This window comes from Cannabis sativa, chromosome 2, assembly GCF_029168945.1.
Source record: "Cannabis sativa cultivar Pink pepper isolate KNU-18-1 chromosome 2, ASM2916894v1, whole genome shotgun sequence".
Classification (NCBI taxonomy): domain Eukaryota; kingdom Viridiplantae; phylum Streptophyta; class Magnoliopsida; order Rosales; family Cannabaceae; genus Cannabis; species Cannabis sativa.
The window spans coordinates 10,979,038-10,999,359 of NC_083602.1; the positions used below are offsets into that span (position 1 = coordinate 10,979,038).

At 42.3% G+C, this 20,322-nt stretch overlaps 1 protein-coding gene across 1 annotated transcript; it reads right to left on the reverse strand.

Moving 5' to 3' along the window:
• Positions 1-13,092: 13,092 nt before the first annotated feature.
• Positions 13,093-15,190, reverse strand: LOC133034119 (uncharacterized). Its single transcript, XM_061109140.1, has 6 exons — positions 14,492-15,190; positions 14,081-14,406; positions 13,839-14,003; positions 13,656-13,760; positions 13,504-13,576; positions 13,093-13,194 (listed from the first exon to the last, which is right to left on the reverse strand). Exons 1-6 carry the CDS (start codon positions 14,840-14,842, stop codon positions 13,093-13,095), a joined length of 1,122 nt encoding a protein of 373 aa, XP_060965123.1. The 5' UTR covers positions 14,843-15,190.
• Positions 15,191-20,322: the final 5,132 nt, after the last annotated feature.

A 20,322-nucleotide genomic window follows, 5' to 3' on the forward strand; every position in this document is an offset into this window, starting at 1 on the left:
ATTTTAGTAGCAAATTTATATTTTTAGCTACAATTATCTTTGGTAGCTAACATTTTGAGCACTAAATAAAAATTTGCTACTAAATTTTAGTAGCAAAATGAGTTTTAATCAAAATGACACTAAATATGCTTGTTACTAAAAATTTTAGTGGCATATGATTACTTTTAGCTACTAGTATTTTTTGTAGCTAAAATTTTATATTGGCGTAAAATATAAAGTTGATGCATTTTGTGTATATTAGAATTTATTGCAATTATAAATTTATTGCTACTAAATTATATCATATTTTTACACTAGCAAATAAATATTTCTAGTTAAAGTGTTTTATGTATTACTAATTAATAAATGTAGAATATAATATAATATATATGTAAGAATAGTAAACATAGTGTTGACCGAGGTTTTCGGCAACTATTAAAATATGATTATAATAAAGAGCTGTAAGAAAGTGAGATGAAGATTTTTTACGTGGTTGGGGCGTTAATGAGCCTTAGTCCACGAGCCTCTGTTATTAATGGATGTATTTAATGGAGATTCTACACTTGAGAGAATGTCTTTCTCATAAATACAGAGAATGTTCTTGGTGAGTATTTTCTCTTCTTGCTCTTTTGCAACCCAAGATTCTCGACTCCATTAAATGAGCTTTGAGGGGGTATTTATAGTGTTTTGGTGGGGTAATCCCTAGAATTGTTCTTACACATGTGTCTGTAAGTATCCATAAAGCTGGGCATTTCCGATGAATATACCATGGGTGATGCATGGTCAAATCCCTAGGTGCTGTAGGGCTTTTATGAAGAATGTCCTTTTTGCCTTGTGATTGACGTGACTCTTCGCAGAGTAGCCGTCGCTAGACTTAAATGATCATTACTGTAGCGCTGCTGTTTGGGGGTTGTGCCGTCAGACTTTATTGCGTGTTACAGTCCCAACACGCTTCCTCCCATGCAGCATTAAATGCGACTTGATTGCTCAAGGAGAGACCTGACATGTCTCGGAGAGCCTTCACGCTATACTAGCTTCCTGGAGTACCTTGTACTCCGGATGCCTCCTCCGGGACCCATGCTAACAGCGCTTCTTGGTGGCGCACAAAGACTTAGCAAATCTTTCCAAGTTATCTGATCCACGTGTCCCCTCTCGACTGGTCCACGTATTTTGGGCGAATTCTGGAGCAACATTTACCCCTAAGCCTTGTTTACTTAGTAAAAATAAACCAAGGCTTGTTCAAGTGTCTCCGGTTGACTCCTCGTTTCCCTAGCTCGAGCCTCGAGCGCGTGGGGGCAAATTAAATGATGTCATTTAATGCAGCGATTTGCTTTTTGCAGGAATGTCTCCAGCCGCCTCCTCGGTCTTCTGATACGAACCTGGGGGCGCGTGGAGGTGCGTCTGATAATGGCATTAAATGCAGCGATTCGCTTTTGCAGAGGTCGATTCGTTTCACACCCCATGATTGATGCGGCGCATTAATGGTGTCAGACGGATACTCAAACGTTTCCACCGCCTTAATGGTAGATTGATCTGATCCGTTGATCTTTGGGAATTCGAATCGTGCGTCTCCCCCACCGTGCGATTGGTAGGTGATGACGCCTGTTCCTCATGCGTTTTTGCCTATAAAAGCCACCACCTTTCCTTCATTTCGGTTACTTTCCATTCCTTGCCATTTCTGCTCGAATTTCCTAGAGAGAAAATTCCTCAAAGTAGCACGAACTGTCTTAATACCCAGACACTTCATTCAGTTTTCCAGTGTTTGACTTTGCCAGTTCTTCTCAACTCTCACTCAACCACATTCAGTACCTCCAGTTCAACGATCGACTGTAAGTTTCTTGCATCCTTAGATAATAACATGCTTATATTTACTTCGTTCGTTTTCTGGGTTCGTACTTAGAGGCTTCTGTGAGTGTTTAAGTTCTTCGAGTTCTGCTGTATGTTTACTGCGTTAGTTGTAGAATCGCCATTATCATGCCCCTGTTGTAGTTATACGCCCGTTTGAAGAGGGCCATGTGTTCTTCGTTTAACAGTCGCTTAGGGCATAGGATGGCTTTTCTCTTTTTTTTCTTTTTTTCTTTTTGCAAAACCACTTTCTGCGATTTCACTGCACCCGACACTTGTTCAGGGATTCTCTCCAGAGTTTCCCATGTGACACGTGTCCGGAGGGGGCCTCTTTCCAGCGGTTAGGGGACCCCCACTCCCTTTTTCTTGATTTAGGGTTTGGTATGGGACCTAACTGCTGGACTTTTCTTTTTCCCTTTTTGTTTTTTCTCAGAACACAAAATGTCTGCTTCTGGCTCAAAATCTTCGAAGAAGAAAGGGAAAAGTATGGCCACGCTGGAGGAGGTTTCTCTGGGACCCGTTGCCCAGGAGGGGTACAAGCCCCGTGCAACTGGTTGGGAAGCGGCCGAGCTTCGATCGACCCTGACTTGTCCTCACCAGCTGGAGAACATTATTAATGTGGCCGGGATCAAACCCTCTACCTCGTGGACCTTCCACCGCCTCCTCGTGACTCGGAGACGCCTAATCACAACTATGACGGCTTCGGGGCTTGGAGTCAGACCCATTTGATGACCGGTGCCATGCTCCCGCTCCAAGATTACTTTGTGAATTTTCTTGTATTTGTCGGCCTTGCGCCATACCAACTTATTCCTCAAGCTTACCGCCTGCTCTCAGGCTTATTTATTTTTTACACCGCCCGTGGCTGGGGGTCTCCCAGCCCGGCGGAAATTTTATATTTTTATGAACTTGTATCCGTCCCCAAGAAAGGGGACAAACTTAAGGATGGTTTTTATGGGTTCCGGATCCACCCTGCTAACGAGGGGGTGGTTCCGTATAATAGGCAGACTCATGTTAAGGAGTACCGCCACCGCTTTTTCTTTTCTTCCGGGTTCAGGGCCGTGGACCACCCGGAGCTTCTCACGGAGTGGGTGCGGATCCCACCTTACCAACGGACGCTTCCCACTCAGGCTTTCCTTCGAAGGGCCCAAGCCTTTGCCTCCTACGACCACGCCGATCTTGATGTCGGGGGCCTAGTCACCACGGAGAATTGTAGGAAGGCCAAACTTATCCTTTCTCACCAATCCGTGGATGACTCCAACCTCTCACGGGTCATCTGCCCCAATGTGAGGGCGCCGGTTGCGGAGAAGGCCTTCCGGGATGAGCTCATTGCTACGGCAGAGAAGAAGTACCAAGATTATCTCTACCGGAAGGCCCAGGAGAAGGCGTACTCTAAGGCCCAGGCTGCCTCTGGGAGAGGGCTTCGCGTGGGGAGTCCGGTGGTGCGAAGGAGCCAAGCCATTGGCGGGAAGTCCGAAGCTAAATTTTTTGACAAGATACTTCAAGAAGAGATTGAGGATCGTCCCGCCGGGGGGCCCCTTCGTCTTGAAGATTCTTCCGAGAAACAGACTTCCCGACCTCAGCCTTCAGCCCCCGAACCAAACTCGGGTGCTCCCGGTGCTAGCACTTCCGGTGCCGGCGGTAAGTCTCCCTTGATAATACGCTATGTTCCTTCCGTTGATGAATATACCAGTCATAGGCCCGTAGGGTTCGACGAGCGTCTTCGTAGATTTAAGATGCCGTTGACCCGGTGGGGGGATCGATTGAAGGAATTTTATTTTACGAACTTAGGAGATTACCTAGGTCGGTCCCGGATGGGCTCCGGCCCTCCGGAACCTATTCCCTTAGGTCCATCAGCTTACATAGCGTCCAGCTGGTTTCGGCCCTCGGACAGTTATCTTGGAGATGATGCTGCCAGCATTAAAGTTCAGGGCTTTGCTAGGGCCGAATTAGGAAGTTCGGGTAGGAGTAGCTTATTTGCTGTATCTTTTATGAGCGGTTCCTCACGAACTTCTAACACTTGCTTATTTTTTGGAACAGGTACCTCCATGGATGCCATCCTGGAACAGCTTGCCGGGGTTCATACTCCCGTGGCTCCTCCGGCTTTCACCCCCTCTCCCCCGGCCCCTTCCTTGAAGGTTCCTTCCGGCGCTCCTCTCGAAACCATTGACTTAGTGGATGACGAGGAGGTGCTTCTGGGAGAGGCCGTTGAGGGTGCAGGAGAGCCTCAAGCCCTTCCGGAGGTAGCAGAGGAGGACGAGGAGGAGCCTGAAGTGGCTCTGATTCGCAAGCGTAAGGGCAAGATGATTGCCCAGGACGAGCCGAAGAGGCCTCGGAGGGCCGACACTCCTGCCCATGGCCTAGACGGCGGGGTCTCCCCGATGGAGGAAAATCCTGCTCCTCCCCACATCGAGCTTACCCCGATTCCGGGGGATGAGGTGAGGCAGGAGCTTCGCATAGCCAAACACAACTACGCTATGGACGAGTACTCCCGGGGGTATGCCGAAGTGGAGGCCCTTAGGAGGATTCTGCGAGCTGAGGTTGAGGCGAGCATCAACCACCCGGAATACCATGATCCGTGGAACCTCAATCTGGACCCCTTAACGGACTGGTTCCGTCCTCTCCTAGGGCCTACTTTGGCTCCCTTTGCCGCGGAGATGACCGGCGAGTTCGCTTCTCAGCTTACACGTTGTGCGCCCAAGCGGTTTGCCACTTGTGCTTCCCTGAACTCCATCTTCCAGGTCCAGGACCTCAGCCATTCTCTCACGGTTTTTGTTGTTTGTATTTTGTTTTCTTCCTTTGAGAAATTTTTCCTTATACTTCGTTATGTTTCAGCTTGCTGCTGAGGCTGGCCGCCTCTCCAGGAACATCATAAACCATGGCTTCGCTCTGTCCGACTTTGGGGACATGAATGACGTCAGGAAGGTCCTCCAAGACCTCACAGCGGAGAGGCAGATCTACCAGGAGGCTGCCGAGCGCCAGGAGGCAGCGGCCAAGGCCAAGGAAGAGGAGGCCAGACGGAGGGAGGCTCAGGCGGAGGCCATGATCCGGGACGAGGCTCAGCGGAGAGACAGGATGGAGGCCCATCATCAGGAGGAACTAAGGGCTCAAACCGAGGCTGCCGAGAAGGCCAGGCGAGATCTCCGGGAGGCCAGGGAGGCTTTGGATGAAATGGCCGCCAAGGTGAGATCTCTAGAGGAGACTCACCAGTCGGACATTGAATCCAAGGCCGCTCTAGCTGCGGAGCTGAAGGAGCTTAGGGATTTCAAAGAACAGTCCACCAGGAAGGCCAAGAGGGCCGAGCTCCTTTCTCCTGTTTCCTGCGCCCGGTGCCCGAAGCGCTTTGATGATGGTGTCTACATGGCTTGGGCCACCAATGATCAGAGTATCAAGCTTACTTTTTATCCCAAACCCGAGGAGATGATTGCCAGATTTCGAGAAAAGAAGAAGAAGCTTGATGCTGCGCTTGAGGCACGGATTGGACCTCGTCTTCCTCCGCGGGCTGACTGAGCTGCCGTATTATTGACCCAGATTCTACCCGTTTCTCTTATAACTTTTTTTTTTGTTTGTACATATTTGCTGCTGCCTTAGAACAATTTACATATAGGCGGCAGCTTTCATTTGAAGGGGAGACAATTATATTTTAAGGCCTGTCCCCGGGCCATTTATATGTATATGACCTGCCCTTTGGGCTAGGATATTTTTTTTTATATATGCGATCTTTATTTGTCACACTTAGATATTTTAACCTGTCCTTTGGCTCAGGGTTTTTATACTTATGCTTTTTATTTTTGCGCATATTTTTTGACCTGCCCTTTGGGTCAGGATATTTTACTTAGTTTGTTTTTGTTTGTCCGTGCGGTATACCCTAGTACCCCCCTGAGTGGCATAGAAACTTTGTTTTTAAGGCACTCAGTTTTATTTAATATAGAGGAGGCATACATTTGGACGGTACAAACCCTTTGAACAAAATCTAAGTTTAATTCGCTACTGGTAATATTTTCTGAGGTGATCGGCATTCCAGGCTCTTGGGACAGTAGTTCCGTCCATTCTTTTCAGTTTGTAAGTGCCAGAACCGATTTCGTCCTCGATTTCATATGGTCCTTCCCAATTTGGTCCAAGTACCCCCACTCCGGGTTCTTGGGTGGCTGGAAAAACCCTTCTTAGGACCATATCCCCAATAGCAAATTTTCTGTTTTTAACCTTGGAGTTAAAATACTTGGTCACCTTCTTTTGATAAGCAGCCATCCGTATTTGAGACTCATCCCGGAGTTCTTCGACTTGATCCAAAGCCTCTTGGAGCAGTGCCTGATTAGTGGCCGGATCATAAGTCGTCCTCCTGTGGGATGGGAATAATGTTTCCACCGGGACCATTGCTTCACAACCGTACGCCATTGAGAACGGCGAGTGACCGGTTGTGGTTCTGGGGGTCGTCCGGTAGGCCCACAATACCCTTGGCAATTCTTCAGGCCAATTATTTTTACAGGCCAGTAGCTTCTTTTTCAAGGTGACCTTTAGGATTTTATTGACTGCTTCCGCCTGGCCGTTTGTTTGAGGCCGGGCTACCGCGGAGAAGCTTTTTACCACTCCGTGTTGGTTGCAGAAGTCAGTAAATTCCTCGCAATCAAATTGCTTTCCATTGTCTGAGACTATTTTATGAGGCAAGCCATATCGACACACTATGTTTTTAATAACAAAGTCCAATGCCTTCTTAGCAGTTATTGTCTTCATAGGCTCAGCCTCTGTCCACTTGGTGAAGTAGTCCACTGCTACTATTGCATACTTTACCCCTCCTTTTCCCGTAGGTAGAGACCCGATGAGATCTATTCCCCAGACCGCGAAGGGCCAGGGGCTGGTCATCAAAGTGATCTCATTTGGAGGAGCTCTCGGTATGTTCGCGTACCTTTGGCACGAGTCACACTTTTGGACATAGTCTGTACAATCTTTTTTCATCGTTGGCCAGAAGTACCCTTGCCTCAATATTTTCTTTGAGAGGCTGGGTCCTCCCGTATGATCTCCACAGAACCCTTCATGGACCTCCAGCATGATTTGTCTAGCTTCAGGGTCCGATACACACCTTAAATAAGGCATGCTGAGTCCTCTCCGGTAGAGAATTTTATCCATCATTACATAACGATGAGCCTGATACTGAATCTTTCGAGACAGTGCCCTCTCTTGGGGCAACTCACCTGTGGTTATGTACTTTATGATGGGGACCATCCAGCTGGGTTCTTGCCCAACCGTTTGTGTGGTCTCTTTTATTTTGATGCTTGGCTCCGCCAAGCGTTCCACTGGTACTACCCCCAGCTCTTCGATTTCGCTGTCCGAGGCTAACTTAGCCAGACAGTCCGCATGAGCATTCTTCTCTCGGGGGATTCTTTCTATTTTGTAGTCCGTGAACTCGTGGAGCAATTCTCGGACTATGGCTACGTACGCGGCCATCCGCTCGCCGCGAGTTTGGTATTCTCCGGAAACTTGGTTTACGACCAGCTCAGAATCACTGTAGACTTCCACTCTCTTGGCTCCTACAGCTTTAGCCAATTTTAGCCCTGTTATCAGGGCCTCATATTCGGCTTCGTTATTCGAAGCTGTGAAGTTGAATCGGAGTGCTGCGTGGAGCCGCAATCCAGTAGGTGATATCATAGCCACTCCGGCTCCTGAACCGTTCTCATTAGAAGCTCCGTCCACAAATACTCTCCAAGTGGGGATTGGTGGCTCCGGTGTATTGGCTGTCGCCTCGGCTTCATTGCATTCGGTGATGAAGTCTGCCAAGGCTTGGCCTTTTATGGAAATCCGGGGCACGTAATGTAAGTCGAACTGACTCAGCTCCATCGCCCACTTGAGGAGTCTTCCGGATGCTTCAGGCTTCTGGAGAACTTGCCGGAGTGGATGATTGGTCAAGATTCTGATCGGATGGGCTTGGAAGTATGGTCTCAACTTCCTTGATGCCATCAGGAGGCAGAATACTAATTTTTCAATAACCGGGTACCTTGTCTCGGCCCCTACCATGCGCTTACTAACATAGTACACGGGGTGCTGAATTTTTTCTTCCTCCCGGACCAGTGCAAAGATCGACCGCATGCTCGGAGACGGCCAAGTAAAGGAACAAGTCTTCTCCAAGGACGGGTTTTGATAGGATAGGAGGTTTGGCCATGTGGTCTTTTAACCTTTTGAATGCCTCCTCGCATTCATCTGACCATTCGAACTTTTGGCATTTCTTCAGTATGTTGAAGAAGGGTATGCACTTGTCCGTGGATCGTGAGATAAAGCGGCTCAGTGCGGCTACCTTTCCGGTCAAGCTCTGCACGTCCTTATGTTTCTTGGGGGATGGCATGTCCAGGAGAGCTTGGATTTTCTCCGGGTTCACCTCGATCCCCCTTTGGCTGACTATGAAGCCCAGGAATTTTCCCGACTTGACCCCGAAGGTGCATTTTTTCGGATTGAGCTTCATGCCGTATCTCCGGACGACTTCAAAACATTCTTCTAAGTCGCTTGCATGGCTGTTGCATGCTTTGGATTTGACGAGCATGTCGTCTACATATACCTCCATGTTTCGTCCCAGGAGGCTTTTAAACATCCGGTTAACCATTCTTTGATAGGTTGCTCCGGCGTTTTTCAGTCCGAAAGGCATGACTAGGTAACAAGATACCCCCTTATCGGTCCTGAAGCTAGTGCACTCCTGGTCTGCCGTATGCATTTTTATTTGGTTGTACCCAGCATAGGCATCCATGAAAGACAGCAGCTTAAATCCGGACGTGGCGTCTACCATCTGGTCGATCCTGGGCAGCGGAAAGCAGTCCTTTGGGCAGGCTTTGTTTAGATCTGTGAAATCTATACAAACCCGCCAAGTCCCGTTCGGCTTGGGCACCAGGACCGGATTGGCCAGCCATTCCGGATAGTATACGTCGCGGATCATGCCATTGGACAAAAGTTTGTCCACCTCTTTCTCTAAGGCCTCGGCTTTCACCGAGTCGAGCGGGCGTCTCTTTTGCTGTACAGGGGGCATGTCCGGGTTGACATTGAGTACATGGGTGATGACATGAGGGCTGATGCCGGTCATGTCTTCTTGGCGCCATGCGAAAATGTCGATGGCGCCCTTCAGTGTTTTTATTATTTTATCTTTTTCCTCCGGATCCAGGCTCCTCCCTATCCGGAGTACTTTGGTGGAGTCGTCGTCGCACACTGGTATTTCTTCGACGTCCTCCATTGGTTCCACGACCCTTTCGGACCCTATGCGAGGATCCAACTCGTCCTCTTCAGCCTTCTCTATCTCAGGGGGCCCCCGGACCATGAGTACTGGCAAGTGGGTGGCAACATTGTAACATTGCCTGGCCTCTCCTTGATTTCCCCTCACCGTTCCGACTCCGGCTTCCTGGGTAGGGAATTTTAGGCATAGATGTCGGATTGAAGTAATTGCACCAAAGTCGACGAGGGCCGGTCGGCCTAGGATTGTGTTGTAGGCTGTTGGACAGTCTACCACCACGAAGGTGCAATACTTGAATGTGCTTTGGGGGGTATCCGGGCACAGGGTAACTGGGAGCCTGACTTTTCCCATCGGGATTAGCGTCGTCCCGTTAAACCCTGTGAGCTGCGATCCACTAGGCGAGAGGTCCCGGTCGGTCAACCCTATCGCAGTGAAGGCTTCTTTGAAGAGCAAGTTCACGGAACTCCCATTGTCAATCAGGACCCTAGCCACCACCTTATTTGCGATGGGGGTCTCTATGACCAGCGGGTCGTGGTGAGGAAAACGCACCGTCTTGGCGTCTTCTTCCGTGAACGTTATGGGCTGGTCCATTAGCCGAGGCCTTTGAGCCGGGAGTTGAGTAACCTCCCACACCTCACTGTGTCTTGCGGCCTCGGCATATCTTTTTCGCTCCTTGCGAGTGTTTCCTCCGATATGGGGACCTCCGGAGATCATGGCTACCCGTCCATTAGGCCGGGGCGGTAGTCAGGTTATATGCTGGGTGTCACCTGCGGGAGCAGCTGGAGGCAATACTCCTGCCGTACCCCCCGGTGTTCCCGAGGCATACCCCCTGCCACCTGCCCTGGATTAAGGTGGGGCAACCTATTTTTGATCCACTCATAGAGGTGGCCCAAACGGATCAAATTCTCAATCTCGTCTTTGAGATTTTTACACTCATTGGTGCTATGACCAATGTCGTTGTGGTACTCGCACCTTTTACTCGGATCTCTCCGGGAGCTGTCTTTGTACAATGGCTGGGGTCTCCGGTAGTGTGTATTCTGCCTTGTGGCAAAATATACACGTTCCTGAGAGTCCGTGAGCTCTGTGTACTGGGTGTATTGGGGTGTGTACCCCTTCTTTTGGCGCTTCTCTCCCGTTCGGGTGCTGCCCTTGGAGGACCTTTTGCTCCTCGACCCCTGGGTAGGGCCTGTTAAGCTAGCAGTCGGGGCAGCCTGTGAAGGAGTCCGTCCATTCACCCCGGACGGGTTGCCGTAATGGGAAGATGCCGGGGCCAAAGCTTGACCCTGGCTGTATCCGGGAGTGGCAGAGAACTGTATGCCACTTACCGGGGGAGTCGCGGTCGGGACAGTACCCGAGGGCGACACTCCTGGCATGTATCCCGCTATCCCGGTGGGATAATAGCCTCCGTAAGCCACGATCTGGGCTTCTTCGAGGTTAATATATTTTTGGACTCGCTTCTGGAAGTCCTGAAGGCTAGCAGCGCCTTCTTGCTGTAATTCGTTCCAGAAGGGAGTCCCAGTGCGGATTCCTGTTTGGAGAAGCGCAAGCTGTTGTCCGTTGTCGACCTTCTTGGTCTTCGAGGCTTCCTCTCGGAACCTCTTGATGTAATTCTTCAAGGTCTCGGTGGGCAGTTGCTTGATGTTGGTCAAGGCACTAACCTCCAAGTTGACCTTCCTGGCAGCGACAAATTGTCTCCGGAAGTTGGTTTGGAGTTTGTTCCAACAACCCACCGATCCTGGTTCCAATTTTTTGAACCATTCCTCTGCCGATTTCCTCTGCCGATCCGCTCAGAGTGAGGGGGAAGCACAAGCATTTGGCGTCATTGCTGACCCGCATGACTGTCATGACCCGGTTGAACCGTGACAAGTGATCACTGGGGTCGGAGTTCCCAGTATATGCTGCCATTTCGGGCATCTTGAAGTTTTTAGGGAGCTCCGCCTCCAGGATATGTTTGGCACAAGGCTCCCGATCCTCACTGTCCGAGTCGGAGTCGTCTCCCTTCTGCCTCCGGGAGACTCGAGCAATATCTTTTCGAAGTATGGCAAGTTCCGCCATAATCCCTTCGTTTACAGTACCCGAGGAGACCACGGGCCTGTATCTTTTTTGGTCAAGGTGATCCCGGAGGTCACCTTGATTCCCATTGATTTGATTTCTCAGATCAATGGGTGGACATCTCTGTCCTCTTCTTCCTCTACCCCCTGGTTCCTGGTGCACGGAAACGCTTTTCCGGTCCCCACGATCCTGAGGGCCAAGACTCCCTCTTTGGGGCTTGCCCCTCTGCGGACCTTTCCCTTTAGGGAAATCCGAGCGGACCCTTCGCGGATCCTGCACCTTTTTCTTCCGACCAGGGGTAGAAGTAGGGTTTTTTGTTTGGTTTTCCTCAGCAGGGTGCCTTATAGGGCTAGGTTCCCTAGGCCTTTGCTGCTGGGAATTAGGCGAAGACGTCGCTGGCTCCCCGTCGAGCCCAGCGGCCATCGCCTTGGGATGCACGTGAATACCAGCTGCCTCCATGGCTTTCTGCATGGCTAGCATCACTTCCTGCATTTTTTGATTTTGCGCTTTCTGAGCTTCGATCTCAGCTTCATGATCGATAGCTTTTTGTCTAAGGAGCACCAACTCCGAGTAGCTTCCTCCGTCATAGGCATACTCGTCGAGGTGTTCCTCGTAGTTTTCGTCGGGAACTATTTCTTCTTCTTCTTCCTCGGACTCCTCTGCTGCCCTTGAGGCTACATCTTCCTCATTGGGGTCTTGAGCGTCTTCTAGAGGGCGAGGATGACGTGTAGCTCTTGTCTCCACCATTGTTGTGAAGTTAAATGCTTGTTGTGAAGCAGCTTTCCTCAGCTCTCAATGAAAGCACCAAAATGTTGACCGAGGTTTTCGGCAACTATTAAAATATGATTATAATAAAGAGCTGTAAGAAAGTGAGATGAAGATTTTTTACGTGGTTGGGGCGTTAATGAGCCTTAGTCCACGAGCCTCTGTTATTAATGGATGTATTTAATGGAGATTCTACACTTGAGAGAATGTCTTTCTCATAAATACAGAGAATGTTCTTGGTGAGTATTTTCTCTTCTTGCTCTTTTGCAACCCAAGATTCTCGACCCCATTAAATGAGCTTTGAGGGGGTATTTATAGTGTTTTGGTGGGGTAATCCCTAGAATTGTTCTTACACATGTGTCTGTAAGTATCCATAAAGCTGGGCATTTCCGATGAATATACCATGGGTGATGCATGGTCAAATCCCTAGGTGCTGTAGGGCTTTTATGAAGAATGTCCTTTTTGCCTTGTGATTGACGTGACTCTTCGCAGAGTAGCCGTCGCTAGACTTAAATGATCATTACTGTAGCGCTGCTGTTTGGGGGTTGTGCCGTCAGACTTTATTGCGTGTTACAGTCCCAACACGCTTCCTCCCATGCAGCATTAAATGCGACTTGATTGCTCAAGGAGAGACCTGACATGTCCCGGAGAGCCTTCACGCTATACTAGCTTCCTGGAGTACCTTGTACTCCGGATGCCTCCTCCGGGACCCATGCTAACAGCGCTTCTTGGTGGCGCACAAAGACTTAGCAAATCTTTCCAAGTTATCTGATCCACGTGTCCCCTCTCGACTAGTCCACGTATTTTGGGCGAATTCTGGAGCAACACATAGAAACATAATTAAATCTGTACTTGTGCTCCAAATTAAAAAAATTAATCTATATTTTCTTAAAAAACAATATGTATATAAATTATATTTTGTTGTAATATTAAAGAAAGGTAAAAAGAAATAATTAAATTTATAATAAATGAATAAGATAAACTAAATTTAAAAAATTATAAACGCCACAAAAAATTGAAAGAAAAATAATGTAATAAACAACTACATAAGTCATATAGGATATATATAACTTTGTTGAAACAAAGATACTAGATGGACCCTCTAATAAGCTTCAATAAAAATTTCAAAGAAACCAACATAGATAAAAGCATCTTAGGGAAAAAAAAGCACTTACTACCTTAAAACAAATTAATAAACTGAAAGGTTTGCATAACACAATAACAATGTTTCTTTTATTGTGATCACTCAATTAAAGCACTCCATCTTCTATAATTTCTTCTAAAAATTGGTCAGCCCATTCCAAACGAATTTCATCAATTTCTTGTTTTGTATAAGTTTTTTTCCCATTCCACTGCAATGAGTAAGGTAAGTATTAGTTCATATAGTAGTATTTATAATAAAATAGAAAAATATTTTATCATAGTGTATATACCCCAAATATATATATATATATATAACTTACTTGAGTGGTTAGCCAATTGATAGGTCTAGAATTCATGGAAAATTACGCATGTATCTCATTACATAATATCCACACTCAAAATCCGATATTTGTTGAGGACACTGCACATATTTATGAAATAAAAACACATAAATATTTTAAAATTTATATAATAATTACTATATTGTTATATTAATGTAATTTTATTTTACAACTTACTTTTATAGATTTCCATGTAATGCCAGACTTTTTTGGCTGCCTATTACTGGAAGCATTGTAGTAATCAAAAGTCCTAATAAACAAAAGAAATATTAAAATAATTTAAAAAATAAAAATTAAATTAGACTAAACCATAATATTATTTAACTTACATTGCCATTAGAGATTTAATTTTATTAGGTGGGGGTAATCCAATTGAGTCAAGCCAATAACATGTTTCACGCAATACATCAATAATTGCTAGCATCCAATGGTCTCTGTTGACCACCAAAGTAAGATATTATATGTAAGTCAAATATATTGATAACATAAGTAGTTAACTAAATAATTCTTACCCAGTATTAACAGAAAGCAACCAAAATTGTCCCGCTTCTGTTCCTTCCATGCGATCTGCCATTGTCATTGCATTTTGTGCTTGACATGAATCCAAAGCTAAAATTGGATGAAAGAAACGAAAATATTGTGCTCGATTTGCCTTCACCAACTTTTCATGTAAGATCCTAAATATTACAATTAGATTAATAAGGAAAAAATATTATTTAGTGCATTAAGTGTAATTTAAAGATAAATTTTTTACCTAATGTAAAATACTATGCAAGCAGCTCCAATCCGTTTCATAGTGCCTAGATGAATTACATCAATAGGTGAAATATGTAAATATTCATCATTATCCAAAATTTCTGGGTCTATGACCATGGAAAAAGTGTGTGAAGCTTTTATAAATCGAACAGCTAGTAAAGCAGCTTTTACACCCTTTGGAGTGTCCTTAGGAATCTCAAATTTAATTGGAGAATCTCGCACTTCTTCTAAATTTGAGGACGATTTAGTGGGTTTTTGTGAAGATGAGGGTTGATCTTTTTCTTTACTTGGCTCCAGTTGCGTGAAAAAACTATTTTGTTTATCCTGAATCAAAAAAAAAATTGTTATAATTTATTTTAAAGACATGAAAAAAAATATATGTGAGAGTAAATTTATGTTCTAATAAAACCATTGATGGAATTCTGATTGGTGACTCTGATGATCGTTCCTCTAATAATCTGCCTTGTTGTGATTCATAGAATATTTTCATATTCTCTTGAACGATTCTTGCAACATTATTATCTTGATCCTTCCTTAGATCTTCAATGATTTTCTCTAATTTGTCCAAACGTTCTTCTTCAATCTCTTTATGTTTGGATGATAATTCCACTGAGATCTTTTTTCCAGGTGTAGGACCTAAACCTCGTAACCAACCGTATTTTCCTTCACCTAACACCTGCCTATATATAGCAGCCTCATCAACTACTAGTAGCAAGCCATCTTCAAATTGAATAAGTTTGTCTCGTCGCAACTCAACCATTTCATTCTACAATAACAATAAAATAATGAATTATTACTTTTACAAAAACGATTAAATAAAATTACTAACTTTTAAAGTTAACATACATATTTTTCCTTGGCTATTTCGTTGATCCATCCATTCTCAATCGTATAATGAGTTTTTCGAAACATTTCGATCTCTCCACACTTCATAGTTTGTTGTTGTACTTCATCACCTATGCTTTGTTTTGATTTCTGTAATACATTTAAATAATAAATAAAATTAAAATATAATAATATTTTAATGCTATTATACGAAAAAAAAATACTACCTCTTCATGTAAGTATTGAATAAAGGATTTTGTTCCACCAGAATGCATAAAAGAAACTTTTGCTCTATTTTTAGAACACTGCGGTGACTTTTTCTACATAACATATTTCATGTCAGTATTAAGAATTTAAAAGTATTAAATGTGTACAAATTGAAGAAATATTATGATACCTTCCATTCTTCATTAGAAAAACAGTTTTTACACATCCATTCCCAGTCTTCGTCTGTTAGCACCAACTTTTTAGGTCGATTTTCTAATGGATTTTTACCTTCCTCGATAAGAGATTTGTATTTACTGTGGCATTTGTTACGGTAGCCCCTATATCTCTCTTGACAATAGTGATTGCAAATAGTTTCGAGGTATGGATCTTTTTTAAAATCTATGTAAAAGATGTCCTAAAAAAAAGATAATTATTAAATGAATTATAAAATTATAGCTTTATGTACATAAAAATTGTATTATAAATATGTATACCATGATGCGAGCATATACAGCTTTCTTATCTTCTGGAGGAATTTTGGCCCAACCACTATACTGAAGTGGAGCATGATGACGTACTTTTACACCAACAGTGTTTCCAAATATAGTTGCATTTGGCCCATACACTCTAAGTTCACCTTTCCTATAAGAAATTATTTTCTTACTTGTATCATTTTTTGATGAACGTCTAACTCCATCCCCACGAGTAGGGCCACGGGTGTTCTTCTTTGACTCTGTCCATAATTACAATATAATTTGTGATATAACTATATTTATGTATATATTATCTTAATTAAGTCATGCATGTATGAACAGTTGTACCTAACAATTCTTGAATTTCATCATCAGATGGTGTTGTTGAATCTTCATTTGGAGAACAAGGCACAGGAGGTGGAGATTTTGTAGATGTTGAATCATTATTATATGTCTTCTTTGGACCAAATGACCTTGTACGGCTTAATGGTAGATCACGTGACTTCTTATTTGACATGACTGTAAAGCTGAAAAATACAAAATTAATTAGTATTGCATGTAACAAATTTTTATATTGAAAAATTAAAAAAACAAAAAATTGACGCACTTTATACTTAATTAGTTTTATCACTCAATATTATATCTTCAGAATCATCAAGTTACGGTTCTTCTTCTGTATCATCATTGTGATTTATTGGAATATCACTAAATACTCCATCATCACATTCTATATCTTCGATATCATCCCGAATAAGATTGATATTACTTATTGTTGAATCAAAATTTAAATCAATATTATTCGAAAATTCTTCTTGATATGCTTCAGAACCGATGATAGTGGGATCTTCATCATCATCTTCACCATGATCTGGCTTTGGTGGTATATCCCAAATGTGGCGATGATTCACTTTCTGCACTACTTTCCAATCTTTATTTTTTTTAATATCATCTAAATAAAAGACTGAACATACTTGATTAGCAAGAACAAATGGTTCATCTTCAAACCATTTTGAGCTAATGTTTATACTAGTAAAATGATACTCAGTATACATTTTATTCCCATTGGTATTGTACCAAGAACATTTGAACAATACAACTGTATTCCAATAGAGGTAGTGTACTTCCCAAATTTCATCAATGACGCCGTAAAAATTACACATTTTTCCTTCATATTCTGCTTCAACCAAAACACCATGATTTTGAGTTGTACGTTTTTCATCTCGACTTTTTGTATGATATCGAACTCCATTAACCATACAACCATCATATGAACAAACCAACAAATCAGGTTGCACTGCAATTGCATACAAATCTTCTACTGCTTGACCAGAAGTTGTTTCGTTCATTTTTTTTATCTGTGAATATTTCAAATTTCATATTGTCATTTTATGATGCAAACACAAATTTATGTTATAAGATATTTTAATTTATATTTTATACTTACTTTATTTTCAAACCATCTTGAAAATTCATTTTTTTGTACTTGGTCAATGTCGGAAAATCCTTGAGATTGTAAGAATAATCTATGTTCTCTGTTTTCATAACAAGTACTATGAAATATTAATTTTATGCTAAAACATAAATATTATAATATTTGGGAAGAAAAAACAAATTAACTTACGTTAAGTATGTGTCTAACTCAGGACAATTATTCAAAATGTACCATTGAACTTGGTTTCGTTCCTCTTGAGTTAGTGTGAAAGATGATTGTTTGCCAAATGGTCTTGTAGGCATGTTGAATATAGACAAGGTAGATTCTTTTCTGACGCCAAGGTTTTCAGAATTACGATCAGGGCGATTAAATCGTGTCTCTATTCCACGAAGATACATGGAACAAAAATTTAATGCCTCGGTAATAATGTATCCTTGAGCAATACAACCTTCAGGTCGAGCTTTGTTCTTTACATATTTCTTTAAATGACCTAATTCCCTGAAATTTATTATGTTTTCAATGTATAATTTAAAAATATTGTACTCAACAATTATCGAATAATACAAATTTAACTAAAATACAATTTATGATACCTTTCGATTGAATACATCCATCGCATTTGTACTGGACCTCCCAACTTAGCTTCTAATGGCAAATGCACCGCAAGATGAATCATCACATCAAAGAAAGCAGGAGGAAAAATACTTTCCAATTTACATAAGGTAAGTACAATGCCCTCTTCCAATTCATCTAAGTCTTTCACATTTAATGTCCTCGCACATAGTTTTCTAAAGAACAATGATAACTCAGCAATTGCATCCATCACCTTTTTATTCAAATATGGCCTTAAACCAATAGGTAACAACCTTTGCAGTAAGATATGACAATCATGGCTTTTCAACCCAAATAATTTTCCATCTTTCATGTTAACATTTCGAGAAATATTTCCTGCATATCCATCAGGAAATTTTACAGATTTTATGAACGTACAAAATTCTTGTCGTTCCTTTGCCGATAGTGTATAACATGCTACTGGTTTCAACCATTTATTCCCTTTCTTTTTCATGTGTAGCTGCTTCCGAATATTTAAGTCTTGTAAATCAAGTCTTGCCTTTTCAGTATCCTTAGACTTCCCATCGATACTAAATATTGTACCGACCACACTCTCACATATATTTTTTTCAATATGCATCACATCCAAATTATGTCTTAGTTTTAACTTAGGCCAGTATTCTAACTCCCACAAAATACTTTTTCGCCTCCAGTTTGTTTTGTTTTCATAAGATGCATCCTTCATTTGTTGCTTATCTTCCTTAATGATCTTATCATTTTTCCCTGGCCTACATTTCCATAAACCTTTTACTTTGTCCAAGATTTCATCTCCTGTTAAAATTCTTGGAGCCGAACGTCTTTCAATTGTGCCATCGTACTCTTTATCATTGCGCCATTGGTGGTTCAGACTCAAATATCGACGATGACCCATGAAACATGTTTTTCCTCTTACTCGAAATGAAGATGTGTCTTCCTCACAAACAGGACAAGCCTTATACCCTTGAGTGCTATACCCAGACACAGTACCATATGCTGGAAAATCATTAATCGTCCATAATACTGCAGCACGCATTGTAAAATATTCTTGGTCAACAATATCAAAAGTACGCACCCCATTTTCCCATAATTCCTTGAGCTCATCAATTAGAGGTTGTAAAAAGACATCTATGTCTTTTCCTGGAGCACTGGGTCCTGGAATTAGTAATGCCATCATTACGAATTCTCGTTTCATACATTTCCATGGAGGCATGTTATATGGCATTAGCAACACTGGCCACATACTATGTGCGTTTGATAAATCACCGAATGGATTGAATCCATCTGTTGCAAATCCCAACCTAACATTTCTAGTTTCTTTTGCAAAATTAGGATATTGTCGATCGAAATCCTTCCAGACTTCTGCATCAGCTGGGTGTCTAAGTTCACCATCAATATCAACACGTTCTTCCTTATGCCACCTCATATCAGTTGATGTATGGCGAGACATAAAAAGTCGTTGTAGACGTGGAGTTATGGGAAAATATTGCATCTTTTTGTATGGGATCTTCTTGCCTTTAGTTCCTTGAAATTTGTATCGTTCATGATCACATACAGGACATCTTTCAGCATTTTCATTCTCTTTCCAAAATAAAGCACAATTGTCCTTACATACATGAATGGTTTCATATCTTAAACCAAGATCACGCAACATCTTCTTAGCCTCGTAATATGACCGTGGAATCTTATTGTCTTTGGGAAATGCTTTCCAAAGTAAGTCCAACAACAGATCAAATGATTTGTTACTCCAATCACACATCACTTTAATGTGCATTAGATTAACAATAAATGTTAAGCTCGAGAATACTGTGCATCCGGGGTACAACTCCTTTTCAGCTTCAGCAAATAAGTTAGGTAATGAATTCCTTGCATTGTTGTCGCCATTTGAATCTCCAAGGTTCACAAAATCACTATTTTTATGAGATTGATTAGCTAAATCCTCTAATGCTGGTATCATATCGTCATCATCTTCATCATCACTATCATATAATGTGTTGTCTTCCTCAACGATTGATCCTGCATTCTCTTCATCCTCGTGTATTTCTGTGATATCTTCCCCGTGGAACTCCCATAAAACATATTTTGTATAAAATCCTCTTACAAATATATGGCGCTCAATCGTCTCCAAGTCATAATAGTATAAGTTCATACATGAAACACATGGACATCGAATCTTATTTTCATCATTCAAGTGAAAGGATGATAATTTGAGAAAAATTTTAAGTCCATTGAAAAACTCCTCCGATAATCTATCCTTTTGGAAAATCCAGTTCTTATCTATCATTTTTTATTTTATCTTCCGATAAACACGATGAATTATACTACAAGAAAAAATATTTAATATTAATAATTTTGATAAATATTATATTGTGTTTGAAAAAGTATATAAAATAATATAATAATAAATAATATGATTTTTTTGTTTGGGTTGCTCTGGTAGTTTATATGTGAATTTTTGTTGCGATTTAGGTTGTTCAATTACTATGAGGGTTTCTATGTGAAATAATGTGAAGATACAAAAAAAAAAATTATTTTCAAGTGTAAAATTAAAAAAATCCTATCAAATATTCTTTAGTTATTAAAAATTATAGGTGCCATTTGGTAACACTTTTTTAATCACTTTTCAATTTTTAAAATTAGAAAAGTCAAAATATTTTTCAAAAACATATTCTATAAAACTATTTTTACTTTTCAATTTTTTTAATTGAAAATTAA